This window comes from Ictalurus furcatus, chromosome 10 (genome assembly GCF_023375685.1).
Source record: "Ictalurus furcatus strain D&B chromosome 10, Billie_1.0, whole genome shotgun sequence".
Lineage (NCBI taxonomy): Eukaryota > Metazoa > Chordata > Actinopteri > Siluriformes > Ictaluridae > Ictalurus > Ictalurus furcatus.
In genome coordinates, this window is record NC_071264.1 from 18,209,486 (window position 1) to 18,223,298 (window position 13,813).

The 13,813-nt window shown below is 38.9% G+C and overlaps 1 protein-coding gene and 1 long non-coding RNA gene across 6 annotated transcripts in view; one reads left to right on the forward strand and one right to left on the reverse strand.

Annotated features, from left to right (window-relative positions):
• Positions 1-13,813, reverse strand: part of arhgef18b (rho/rac guanine nucleotide exchange factor (GEF) 18b) — a 68,762-nt gene that overhangs the window by 48,172 nt on the left and 6,777 nt on the right. For 2 of the 5 annotated variants that reach the window (XM_053634426.1, XM_053634422.1), the window contains exons 2-8: positions 8,408-8,514; positions 7,127-7,554; positions 4,463-4,580; positions 4,211-4,337; positions 3,251-3,302; positions 1,197-1,241; positions 234-302 (exon numbers count right to left, since the gene is read on the reverse strand). In XM_053634426.1, the coding sequence (XP_053490401.1) occupies positions 234-302; positions 1,197-1,241; positions 3,251-3,302; positions 4,211-4,337; positions 4,463-4,580; positions 7,127-7,554; positions 8,408-8,467 (899 nt within the window). In that variant the 5' untranslated portion in view covers positions 8,468-8,514. Of the gene's footprint in view, positions 1-233; positions 303-1,196; positions 1,242-3,250; positions 3,303-4,210; positions 4,338-4,462; positions 4,581-7,126; positions 7,938-8,407; positions 8,515-13,813 lie in introns of those variants that run through there. The other 3 variants (XM_053634423.1, XM_053634424.1, XM_053634427.1) reach the window with 3 other exon arrangements.
• On the forward strand, positions 229-7,295 carry LOC128613549 (uncharacterized). The gene is made up of 3 exons (XR_008386901.1): positions 229-257; positions 6,652-6,720; positions 7,138-7,295. It is a non-coding gene; the product is annotated as an uncharacterized LOC128613549 (long non-coding RNA).

Consider the following 13,813-nt stretch of genomic DNA (forward strand, 5'->3'; position numbering starts at 1 on the left):
GCCTCCTTCACTGTAACTGAAGAATAAAGGACACACGTCCTTCACTGTAACTGAAGAATAGAGGACATGCCTCCTTCACTGTAACTGAAGAATAGAGGACACACCTCCTTCACTGTAACTGAAGCACACATGCCATGCCTCCTTTACTGTTATTAAATCACAGAGACCATTCCTCCTTCCTGCTTTTAGTTTTTTTGAGAGTACTTAGAAGAAAAAAACATGACTGGACTTACTCGATGGAGAGAAATTCATACCAGGTGACATTTTCTTTCCTGTCAGCACTCGAGGTTACGCGATTGGCCCTACGGATGACACACACACACACACACACACCTTTACTGTATCACACAAATGCAAGTGTAAACCACAGAGACACCATAGCCAGGAAGTCATGTCAGAAACACTCAGAGTGCTCATGCAGGATTGCAGGATTTATTTTTGTCTCAAAATGAGTGCAGTGATGAAAAGCAGCAAAGTGAGTGAAACATCACACTTTCAAATTAGCATGGAATGTTTCGGCCAAGAATGAAATGCACAGAATGTCCTGAGGCATGTTTGGTGATTGATGCTTGCCGTTTAATTTTGCTACCAGACTAATGTTGCTAACAAATAATAGAAGCTTATAGCTACCAGTTTTACATGGTGCAATTAATGTGCATGTGTAAATAATCTCACAGTAGGTTTTGTCTCAGACTGACTTCTTGATGTGCTTTCTGACATAATATTATCTATAAACATAGACACAGAGATAAACACACTTGTAGCATAAAATCATTTTCTTCCTCCGCACACTGTTTGGTGTCAGACTCAGACAGGAGACACAGACTAATGTTTAGAAATGATATTACTGATTTGATTTGAAACGGTTATTTACGTACAAGTTGTGTGAGGCGAGGAAGTGATGCATCATACTAAACTGGAAATAAGCTTCCATTAATTGTTAGCTACATATACTAGTAACTAAAGATACTAAACATGAATCTGCCAGCATGCATTTTATTTTTGGGTGAAAGTTTCCTTTAATGCTAACCAGACTCGGTGGATTGTGGCCACTGGGCTTTGCATGCTGCCGAGTGGCTGTTTTAGCCTAGAGAATGGTCACGTGTGTGTGTGTGTGTGTGTGTGTGTGTGTGTGTGTGTGTGTGTGTGTTTGCGTTTGCCAGATATTGCAGGCTCCTGTCACTCTGTTTACTTACCAGTGATACAGCTTAAGCTCATGCAGAACTTTTTGTACCATCAGCCTAAGACAAACAAGACACAGAGACTAAACGTGTGTGTGTGTGTGTGTGTGTGTGTGTGTGTGTGTGTGTAGTAGGAAGAGGAGGAGGAGGGATTACTGCTGGTGCTGTGAAACAAAATATCCAACCTCATTGTGCTTTGTCTTTTTTTTTTTTTATCTCTCTGTGTCTGACTTTCTGTTCAATGTACCAAAGAGATAACATGTAAATGACAGGAAGACAAAAACTATTTTTTATAATAATTACTTGTGTGGAACTTGTACTATGAACTGAAAGATCAGACTCACTACTTAAAACACATTTTTGTTGATCAAGACTATCTATTTTGGGGGTGTATATAACAGCAAAGAAACCTGTGATTTATTTAGAATTGATTCTGAATCAGTTTGGCTGATCCACTTAGCAGAGTCATTAAGAAAGAACAATTAATTCTTGAATCACAAATCACTAATTACATATTACAAGCTCACAAGAGTAACTCTGTTTATATATACAGTGTCCTCCATTAATATTGGCACCCTTGGTAAATATGAGCAAAGAAGGCTGTGAAAAATTATCTTTATCGTTTGGCTATAAGAAAATAGCACACGCATTGAAAATGCCCATTTCCACCATCAGGGCAATAATTAAGAAGTTCCAGTCAACTGGAAATGTTATGAATCAACCTGGAATTGGACGTGTGTCTATATTGTCTCAACGCACTGTAAAAAGGATGGTTCGAGTGGCCAAAAAATCTCCAAGGATCACAGCTGGAGAATTGCAGAAGTTAGTTGTGTCTTGGGGTCAGAAAGTCTCCAAAACTACAATCCGAAGTCATCTACATCAGCACAAGTTGTTTGGAAAGGTTTCCAGAAAAAAGCCTCTACTCACATCCAAAAACAAACTCAAGCATCTTCAGTTTGCCAGACACTACTGGAACTTCAAATGTGATCGGGTTCTATGGTCAGATGAAACAAAAATAGAGCTTTTTGGCAATAAACACCAGAGGTGGTTTTGGTGCACACAGAGAGGTTGCCATATGGAAAAGTACCTCATGCCCACGGTTAAATATAGTGGAGGCTCTTTAATGTTTTGGGGCTGTTTTTCTGCCAGAGGACCTGGAAATTTTGTTAGGATCCATGGCGTCATGGACTCTATCAAATATCAACAGATATTAAATGAAAACTTGACTGCCTCTGCCAGAAACCTGTGGGGTGACCTGACGAGGAGAGTTCACCAGCATGGACTCAAAATTTGAAGGGTCTGGAGAGATTCTGTATGGAGGAATTGTCTCAGATCCCTTGCCATGTATTCTCCAACCTCATCAGGCATTATAGGAGAAGACACAGAGCTGTTATCTTTGCAGAGGTAGCACAAAGTATTGACTAAAAGGGTGCCAATAATTGTTGCAAACCTATGTTGAACAAATATATATTTTTTTAGAAACCTGTGTTTTGTTTGCAATTATTTGATGTTCATGAGAGCAAAGTATTTTTGTGAATTTTTTTTTAGCAAAAGATCGAAAGTTTAAACAATAAAGACAAATTGCTCATATTTACCAAGGGTGCCAATATTAGTGGAGGGCACTGGAAATATATATATTGCCAACAAAGTATATATTGCTTATCCTCGCGGGGAGCCTGGAGCCAATCCCAGGGGACTCTGGGCACAATCATATATATTCACAGTCTCATTCATACGTTACGGACAAGCTGGAGATGCCAATCAGCTACAAAACATGTCTTTTGACTGGGTGAGGAAACCGGAGTACGCAGAAGAAACTTCTGAAGCACAGGAAGCATGCACGCACAGGGCAGAGGTGGGATTTGAACCCCCAGCCCAGAGGTTAACCACTAAACCACCCTACCATATACTGGGACATGAGTATTCGCAATAGCAAATAATAAAATGGAAGCATTCTACATATCAGTAGACAGGGTTTGGCCTGCTGGAACTGCACATGAATATTAATTTCACTAATGGAACATAATAAAGCTGGATTGTTTAATGGAATACGAATGTGTTGAACTTACATGTGACATTGTCCTTCTGCTGAGCGCAAATTCTCATCCGAATCATGTTCCTCTAAAACAGACAGAAGCAACATCACTCACAGGGACAAATTATAACTGTAATAAACCCTTCTAAATTTAATAAATCCTCCTGCCCTGAAAAAAAAGTAAAGAAATACAATGTAATGAATAAAATATTTGTGGATGTACAGTTATAGGAAAATAATCAATGACTGGGTGGCTGACGCGAGTGTCATGGAAATACCGGAGAAGGCACTTGACACCATTTCCCATCAGCTCACTGGAGCATGTCACATGACTGCCTGAACCTGTGTCACATTTCTGTTAATGAGCGCTATTATTTACGTCACGCCTTGCACCACACTTTTGTCTTATGGTTATGTTCTGTAGTCATTGTATTTCTGCCTCGAATTCATAGTTCTTTTTCTGTGTCTAGTCTACTACATTTTCACTATTTGTTTATTTTCATTCAATTCTTATCTGCACTTGCATCCACATAACCGCAATTACATGACAAAGAGTTAGTCTGACCATCCCAAATTTGAATATTTTTCCACTAACACCAGGTCCTGAAGTGTTTTAATTCTCTTATACTTCAGAAATGTTACTTTTTACATGTCTATAGTTAGACTGAATGTAGTGGAATATCTGTGAAACAATTTCATTCCTGGCATCGCTGACATAATAGCAGTTATAAACATTCATTTCCTCACCATCCTTTCCCCCCCCTCACTCTTAATAAGCTGCTTGTCATGTTACTGAGAAACTGTAAAGTGTAAACTCTGATGCCCTGAAGATGTAGAAACGATAACGTATTAGAACGAGTGCATTAATATAAACCCATGATTTTGTAGCTGCACTACTGTCAGAGCTGCTGTTATAGAAGATTAATTAACACCTTCTGACTGTAGTGTAATTGGAGATCAGGTGGAGAGTGTAAGTGTGTGATCAGCTCCTCACCTCCGGCAGCTCGGGCTGCCTGTTTAGAAGTTTCCAGAATGCGTGAGACCCTCTCAGCTTGAGACTTTTCATCTGATGATACAATCTCAGATCGGGAATACACCATCCTCCCTGGGGTGGAAGGCTGCTAAAGAGCAGAGTAGTTTATGAGTCAGTCTCTCCCTCTCTCTTTTTCTGTGTGTGTGTGTGTGTGTGTGTGTGTGTGTGTGTGTGTGTTAATGAGGATTATAGATCGTATAGATTGTAAATTACTGCGGATTTAGGGAGCTCTGTTTCTCCGGATGTAGCGAACTCCTCCACCGAGCTCTGAGACTGGCTCTGATCATCTCGCTCCCCGTCACTGTCTATACTCCTGGTGTCCAGACTAAACCTACACACACATTGTATACACATAACACATAACAAACACAACATGTTAAAGCTACAAAGCTGTCTCATTAAATTACACCTCAATATACATCAGCTTCAATCCGTACAATTATTGATGAGTTACTGTGATTTTGAATACAGATTTTGCTGTTGAAACCACTTATTTATTTTAATTAGACACCAATTTAATTAACATTTTTTGAAACTCAGTCATTTCATCCATCCATCCATCCATTTTCTGTACTGCTTACTCGACATAGTGTCACGGGGAGCCTGGAGCCTATCCCTGGGGGCTCGGGGCACAAGGTGGGGGACACCCTGGACGGGGTTCCAACCCATCGCAGGGCACACACATTCACACAGCCATTTACACAGTACAGACAATTTAGTAATGCCGATCAGCATACAACACATCTCTTTGGACTGGTGGAGGAAACCCCTGAGAACATGCAAACTCTGTGCATACAGGGCAGAGGCGGGATTCGAACCACCAACCCTGGAGGGGCAAGGTGACATGCTGCAGTGGCTGAGCTGCATTACTGGAAGACTTCAGTACACATCGCTCTTTCACTATTTAGTTTAGTTACCATTTTCAGCTCTCGCTGCCTTTTATGGAGATTTGTGGACGTGCCTAAATGTTGTAGCCCTGATGTAGTGTGACAATTTATTGCATCTTTCTAAGAAACAAGAGGAATCTGATTTAGTGTTAAACACGCAAGTGTTACATATAACAAGAGCCAATCATGTTCCAAATAAGTATCTTCTGCTATTCAACTGGTTTAAATGGGCACCAGGGCTGGAGATGAGGTGTGTAGATTTGGAGGCATTCTTAAATTGGATGTTTGTTTCTTTACAGTTAATGACAAAAGAAACATTGTAAAAACTGAGAGATTGTTATTAGAGATGAGTTAACATATTTTTGAATTGTTAAATGTTTCAAAAATAATTAAAAATTAAATTAAATTTTTAAGAGATATAAGAGGGTTAGATGGCACCGCAATCATGGACTGTGATGGTGTTTTTGGTGTGTCCAGTTTGCCATGTCTCTTGGACATGGCACTTTTGTCACTCTGCAGTCGTGTGTTCAGGGGTGTTATTAGTGCACTCTTTGTAGATCAGATGGTTCCTCTTTTGCTCAGCAGCGTGTATCACTTCACACAAATGAGTGAATATGCAAAACGTCTCTTGTTCTATTTGACTAAAATATACTGTTTTATCATGAGCCTTTATGTGCTCAAGTTCCTATTATGAACTAAATCAGATTTCGGTTACACTTTCTATGAAGGCTATATATATACAGTGGGGGAAATAAGTATGGGACACCAACTTTTTTCAGTCAATATATTTCCTATGAGGTTATTCACATGAAATTTTCACCAGACATCAGTATTAACTCAAGAAATCTGGAAATTAAAGTCCATAAATAAATAAAGTTATGTGTAATAAAGCAGAATGTAATAAAGTGAAATAAATTGTGTAATAAAGTGGAATACAGCAGTATATAACTGTATGTTATAGCAGCTATAAACAGTCATTCCCTCACCAGACTCTTTTTTTCTCTCTCTTGAAGTTAATAAGACAAAAAAGAAAACTTAGTTGCAGCTTTACCTCTGACTGTTACAAGGTGCTGAAAATGGAGACTCTTTCTATAAATGTTAAATATATATCTCCTTACTATAGATTTTTTTTGTTTTAATAATAATGTTTAATCTGTCAATTATAAATCTTAGATTATGTGCATCTTACAAGTCCCAATGAAAGAGTTAGTACAGAAACGCTAAGAAATGCTGATATTTTTTTTAAACTGTATATTTACTGATGCAAACCAGGCTTCGTCTAATTCAGGTTAATTCAATGTCCGAATTTACATACTTTATAAAACCAATAAATATCATTTTTGGATGTTGTTGGAATTAAAATGTTTATTTCACGGTGAACACATTGAGAAGGAGAAAGACTTTGACAGAACAGTTAGTTGGAAAATCACTTGTTATTCAATCGTTTACTGAGGTGCTTTTATAAAAAAAAAGTTATAAAATCCAACATTAATTTTGCTTTGTGTTTTCATCTAGATTTACAGTTCGACACAGAAGGGTGATGTCAGGAAGCTGCTCCCATACACCAGCCTGTAATGATTTGAGGTAATCTTTCAGTTCCTGTAACATGTACGCTTACATGTTAACATGCTTTAATACTAGTTTTAGTGATCTAAAACTCAGCATGTTTAGGAGACACGTGTTGTTTTTTAAACTCCTGTGGCCATATTTGAGATAAAGAGGAAGTTACTTTTTCAGATGGAGTGCCGGCTTGATTAAGTTTGAATGTTTATTACAGCTCACATATTATAAGTGGTATTTTATAACAAAAAGTCTATTTTGTTATGAAGCCTATTCGTTACGCAGACATAGTGAATCGAGAACCTTGTATCCAATGATATGCTATAATACAACGTATCATTACACCCCTATGCACTCCATAGTTCAATTAGGACCTGAAGCTTTTGTAAGAAAGAAACTATTAAATGGCATTTTCATTTTTCCATTTTACCTTCTCCCCAGGCCAAGCGGATTCAGTGGGATGTCTGAGCTGTGTCTCCGCGAGGTGGACATAGACCTGACCAGGATGGGGAAATTGTCCCTCTCCAAGTCATCCACGCAGATCTCGTCCAAACTCTCTGCCGATTCCATCTTCTCTCCCTGATCAGACAGCAGGTTTGTCTTACTGTGGGATGGTGAGCAATTTTCTACGTACGATCCACAGTGCAGCGTGGGTGATGGGTAGAAGAATAGTCCAGAACTGAGCTGTGTTTGGTCCCCTGGGTCAATAAATACAGACAGGGGGCTCTCAGAGGGCACACACTCCCCACCAGGTCTGGACTGCAGGTCTCTGAAATACTCAGAGTCTCTCAGAGAAGAGTTCAGGTCCAATAAGTCGTCTGTCCCGCACTCGAAATCACTCTCAACTAAACAGGAACTCTGAGAGAGTGAAAGGAAAACAGCACAGCTTTAGTGTAGGGTATTCAGGTGAAAAAAACCCTACATGACTGACCCAGAAACTTATTTGCTTTATTTCCCCAAAGTTCTCTCCATTTCAACACTATGCTTGGATTCCAAATTTAACAGGTTCTACAGAATTTAAGTATTTAAAAAAACAATACTGAAATTGATTATTTGCCTGTAATAGGATATCCTAAAATTATGTATTTCTCTTTTACCACAAATACCACTTGCCACTGATCACAACTTTTCTTTTCATTATTATAATCTTTTTATCACTCCTATGTCTTGAAGATGTCAGAAAACTTAAAATCATAGCTTTACCTTTGACTGGTACAAAGTGACACTGGAGACTCCTTCCATAAATATTAAATAAACATCTCCTTAAAGAAAACCTCACCATATCAATAATTATGGTTTTATTCACTGTAGGAATTTTACCATATTTTTGCTGTCTCTAGTCAAGAGTAAATAAAACGGTGTTCTGGGTTTGTAGGTTATAGATTTAATCTTATATGTCTGAATGGCTTTTTAGTGCTTGTTGAAATATTATTTTCTTTTTCAGTGCATTAAAATATTGATTTCATATACTGTTTTTAAATTTAGAAATAAAAACCTAATGACGCTGTAAAGAAGAATCTTTTTAAGGAACCTGTCAAGCAAATTGTGTTTAAAAAAAGGTGAGATTTGTATACAGAACAGTGTAATTACTTCCCAATTATTTAACACTCTTAAGGATCCATGCAGGTTCTTTCAGCTGTATTACTGTAGTTTGGTTATTTCCTAATCTAACACATTTTTAGTAAAACGGTCCTTATCAAAAGGTCCTCACCTGATCTTCAGGTGTGCTGCTGAAGAAGCTGTCGGATGAAGGTGAGGAGGAAGATCTCATCCCTGAGATCGTAGCACTTGGCCGTATGCATGGTTTACTCTCTGAACCTTAAAAGATAGAAGCGCAACATCTCTTTACCAGTATGAAGGTATTTCATCTATTGTTTGCACTCTATATATACACTTATGTTTATAATTACAGTGGTGCTTGAAAGTTTTTAGAATTTTCTACATGTCTGCTTAAATATCATTAGATTTTCACACAAGTCCTAAAAGTAGATAAAGAGAACCCAATTAAACAAATGACACAGCCCAGATGCAGCAAAACAGGCCCAAATCGTGATACTACCACCACCATGTTTCACATATAGGATAAGGTTCTTATGCTGGAATGCAGTGTTTTCCTTTCTTCAAACATAACACTTCTCATTTAAACCAAAAAAATGGTCTCATCCATCCACAAAACATTTTCCCAATAGCTTTCTGGCTTGTCCAAGTGATCTTTAGCAAACTGCAGATGGACAACAATGTTTTTTTTGGAGAGCAGTGGTTTTCTCCTTGCAACCCTGCCATGCACACCATTGTTGTTCAGTGTTCTCCTGATGGTTAGCCAATGTGAGAGAGGCCTTTATTTGTTTAGAAGTTACCCTGGGTTCCTTTGTGACCTCGCAGACTCTTACATGTCTTGCTTTTGGAGAGATCTTTGTTGGTCGATCACTCCTAGCAAGGGTAACAGTGGTCTTGAAATTCCTCCATTTGTACACAATTTGTCAGACTGTGGATTGGTGGAGTCCAAACTCTTCTGAGATGGTTTTGTAAACTTTTCCAGCCTGATGAGCATCAACAACTCTTTTTCTGTGGTCCTCAAAAATCTCCTTTGTTTGTATCACAGTTCACTTCCACAAACATTTATTGTGAAGATCAGACTCTGATATATCCCCATTCTTTAAATAAATGAAGGTGCTCAGTCATACCTGATTGTCATCCCACTGATTGAAAACTCTAATATCACCTTCAAATTAACTTCTAATTCTAGAGGTTCACATACTTTTGCCACTCACAGATATGTAATACTGGATCATTTTCCTTAATAAATAAATGAACAAGTATAATATTTTTGTCTCATTTGTTTAACCAACCAACCAACAAATCAAGCAATCAATCCACCCACTCACCCACCCACCCATCCATCCTTCTATCCACCCACCAATCCCTTCCTCCATCCATCCATCCCTCCATCTATCCATCCACCCACCCACCAATTCATCCATCCATCCATCCATCCATCCACCCACACATCTATCCATCCATCCATCCACCCACACATCCACCCACAAATCCATCCACCCACACATCTATCCATCCATCCATCTACCCACACATCCATCTGTCCACCCACACATCCATCCATCCACATCCACCCACCAATCCATGCACCCATCCATCCATTAGCCAAGCAATTAACCAACCAAACAACATGACCAATCACTCACCCACTCACTCAATCAACCAACCAAAAATCAATCAGTCCATCCATCTGCCAATAAAGTAAGCTCCAAATCAACCAACAAGCCAATCAATTAATCAATCAATCAACCACTTAATCAAGTTACCCATTCATCCATTAGCCAATCAACTGACAAATTAATCAAATCAACCAACTGTCTGAATCAACCAGCCAATCAATCAACCAAATAACATTTAGTCCATCTGCACATTCATCCAGTAACTGACTAATAAACCAACATATTAACAAACCAAACAACCAATCAAATCAGCCATCTAACCAATCGGTTTTTATACAGTTAAATCCAAATGTCTGAGTGCATTACCAACAACTGCTTTTATGTTTCTCAGACATGATCATCATTCCTCACTGATATCAGTCCAGTACAGTGTGTTCTTACTGACTGAAAGCCACAGGCAAGAGAACACCGAACACACAGAGATTTGATGACCTCGGAGACTGTGTGACACGAGTTTATACGTTCTGTTTAAATAAAATACACAGTGTCATACCTGGGGAAGATCAACCATTAACCAATCAACTGTTGTGTGAACAAATGTTCAGATGGATTTCAGCTTCTTACAAGAGTTTCTCACACACAAACATTGGATGCATCTTTTTTTTTTAATACTTCTTTGGAAGGAAATGCTTGGGACTATTAAATTTTTTTTAGAAATGTCTTTGGTGCACCTTCCAGCTATGTGCCTCTAAGCTTTTAAAATGTTTTTTTTTTTTTTAAACAGAAGCACTTTAATCTCTTTCACACAAAAAATTTACACACTGTAAATATAATTAGTATAATAAATATAAATATAATAAAATCAATCCTAACTGAAGAAAATCCAGTCAAGTCTCTTTATATGTAAAAAATTAAAATAAATAATAATAATTCTCAAAATAATTTTTCTTTTCCAAATCCAATTCCAATTTTTGCCATTTGCTACGGGATCTGAAATCCTATATGTTTTCTCTGATATCCGATCCACCATTTTTTGTTGGTATTGGCCTAATACTGGTATCAGATTGTTGCCAGTTCTAATTATAAATCCAGAGGTGTTTTTGGACCTGACTGTATATACAATAATACAGTTATATCCTGGTAGGCGGTAAACAGCAGCAGCCTGCTGTATAAACTATAAAAGCGTGTTTAAACTATCTTTATCCATGTCTTATCTCTGAATATATCCCATATTAAAACAGTCAATTAAGGTTACACATTAATTAACAGGAAGTGGAAGTGCAGATGTAGTGAGGCAGCCAGAATGTAAACATCGCCTCCTTGATCTGTTATAGTGCAGAAGCGCCAGTTTACTTTAGCAGAACCCTCTTGTGTTTGTTAGTGGAAATGAGCTTTAACAGCACAGCTGGGAGCTTCAGCCATGTGTGGCCTAGGAAAGTACTGATAACCGTTTTATAACACAGTATAGTTGAATTCTGGAGTTTGATTGGTCAGAAGGTATAAGTAGTGCAGCTGCAAGTCACAGGTTTATACTAATGCACTCATTCTAATACGTTATTGTTTCTATAGTAACATTCACGGGAATTTGTAAGGTGGACGTGCCACATTCTATTCAGGGGGTGAATAATTTTGAAACTGGACACATCATTATAAGTTGCATTTTCAGTTGAATTTGGGGAAACCATGTGAAGCATTCATCGTGTTGCTATTTCATTTGCTTTTGTTTGATTTGTTCACTGCAAACAGCTGAAAGTCTGTAAATTTTGACAATAAACCTAATTTGCAATGGGGATTCAATAATTTTGATTGCAACTGTATATCTATCCATCCATCCATCACAGACATATATCTCTCCTACTATCCATTCCATCTATATCTAGCTATCCAGCCATTCCAGCTATATATCTATCCCTCTATCACAGCTATATATATATCCATCCATTCCGTAACAGTGATATGTCTATCCACCCATCCATCACAGCTACATATCTCTCCATCTCGCCATCCTTCCATCACAGCTATATGTGATGTGACAAGTTGAAATAAGAAGGTGATGCAAAACAGGTGAGGCAATTGTCTAATCATAGTATATAATGAGCTTCCAAAAAAGGCCTAATTCTTCAAGAGCAAGGATGGGTCAAAGCTCAGCAATCTGCCAACAGATGCGACAGTGAATAATCCAACACTTTGAGAACAACATTCCCCAAAGACAAATCGGTAGGATTTTGGACATTCCACCTTCTACAGTGCACAATATAATTAAAAGGTTCAAGGAATCCGGTCAAATCTCGGCGCGTAAAGGGCAAGGCCGAAATCCACTTCTGAATGTGCGTGATCTCCGATCCCTCAAACGTCACTGTCTAAAAAACAGTCATGAGTCTGTAATGGATATCCTGACATGGGCTCGGGAATACTTTGGTGAACCGTTGTCAGGTAACACCATTCGCCGCTGCATCCACAGATGCAAGTTAAGGCTTTACTATGTAAAGCAGAAGCCGTACATCAACACTGTCCTGAAGCGCCGACGACTTCTCTGGGCATGGTTTCATCTGAGGTGGACAGTAGCACAGTGGAATTGTGTTTTGTGGTCTGACGAGTCAACATTTCAAATAGTTTTTGGACAAAACAGCCGTCGTGTTCTCCGGACCGAAGAGGAGAAGGACCATCCAAGTTGTTATCAGTGTCAGGTCTAAAAGCCAGCGTCTGTCATGGTATGGGAGTGTGTCGGTGCCCATGGCATGGGTGACTTGCACATCTGTGAGGAAACCATTAATGTAAAAATATATGTACACATTTTGGAGCAACACATGATGCCATCCAGAGCAGGACAACGCCAAACCACATTCTGCCCGGATTACAAGCGCATGGTTGCGTAAGCAGAGAGTGCGGGTGCTAGCATGGCCTGCCTGCAGTCCTGACCTGTCTCCGATTGAGAACGTGTGGTGCACGTTCATGAAGAACAAAATAAGGCAACGAAGGCCCCATACAATTGCGCAGCTGAAGAAATGCATAATGGCTGACTGGTGGGAAATTCCACTTTCTAAACTTAACCAACTGGTGTCTTCTGTGCCTATTTAGTGTTTAGTGTTATTAAAAGAAAAGGTGATGTTGCACAGTCGACTGTCCCAACTTTTTTGAAGTGGGTTGCAGTCACCAGATTTGAAATAAGTGTATATTTTTTAAAATAAATTAAATTCAAGTAAAACATCTAATCATGTGTTAATAATGTGTTTTAAATATAATACAGGGTGAATTCAAATAGCTCTTTTTGTTTTTTTGCATTTTCCATACTGTCCCAACTATTTTCGGAATTGGGGTTGTAATATTTATGCTGCCAAGCGAAAGATTTTGAGCATGTTATTTTTAGAACGCTGTTATGTTGCTATGCTAGTGTTTTCTTTCCTGTTAACACGCTATGAATTCTTCCATATTTAGAGAGCTGTATCATGGCTATGACCTTGATGCCCATCAGCATGCCCTGAGTAGTGTTTAATAACAGTTCAGATATTAATAAGATAAATCTCTGAGTACAGGAACTTCCTTTCTCTCTCTCTCCCTGTACCGCTGTTGCTGCTGCAGATGATCATAACATGTAAAATGACACAAGCCAGACCCCCACCCCCCCAACCCCCCCTCCCAAAATTCCCTCCGGCTCCTGACGCCGGGTTAGTCTGCATCCACATCAAACGTGCAGTATGTAAGCCCCACCGCTGCCATTCATGCACCGGTATCCTTTTATGGGTCGACTCCTGACACCATACGTTACAGCCGGGGGAAAATACCTTAGTGTTTTAGTGGCTCAGATGGAACAAAGTGCTCACAAGTACACTTTACAGATTAGGAAGAACTTTGTGCTGTGTGTGTGTGTGTGTGTGTGTGTTTCACTGTGCTGATACTTAATGAAATACCACAAACACTTTACGTGAAGATTTCCTCAACAA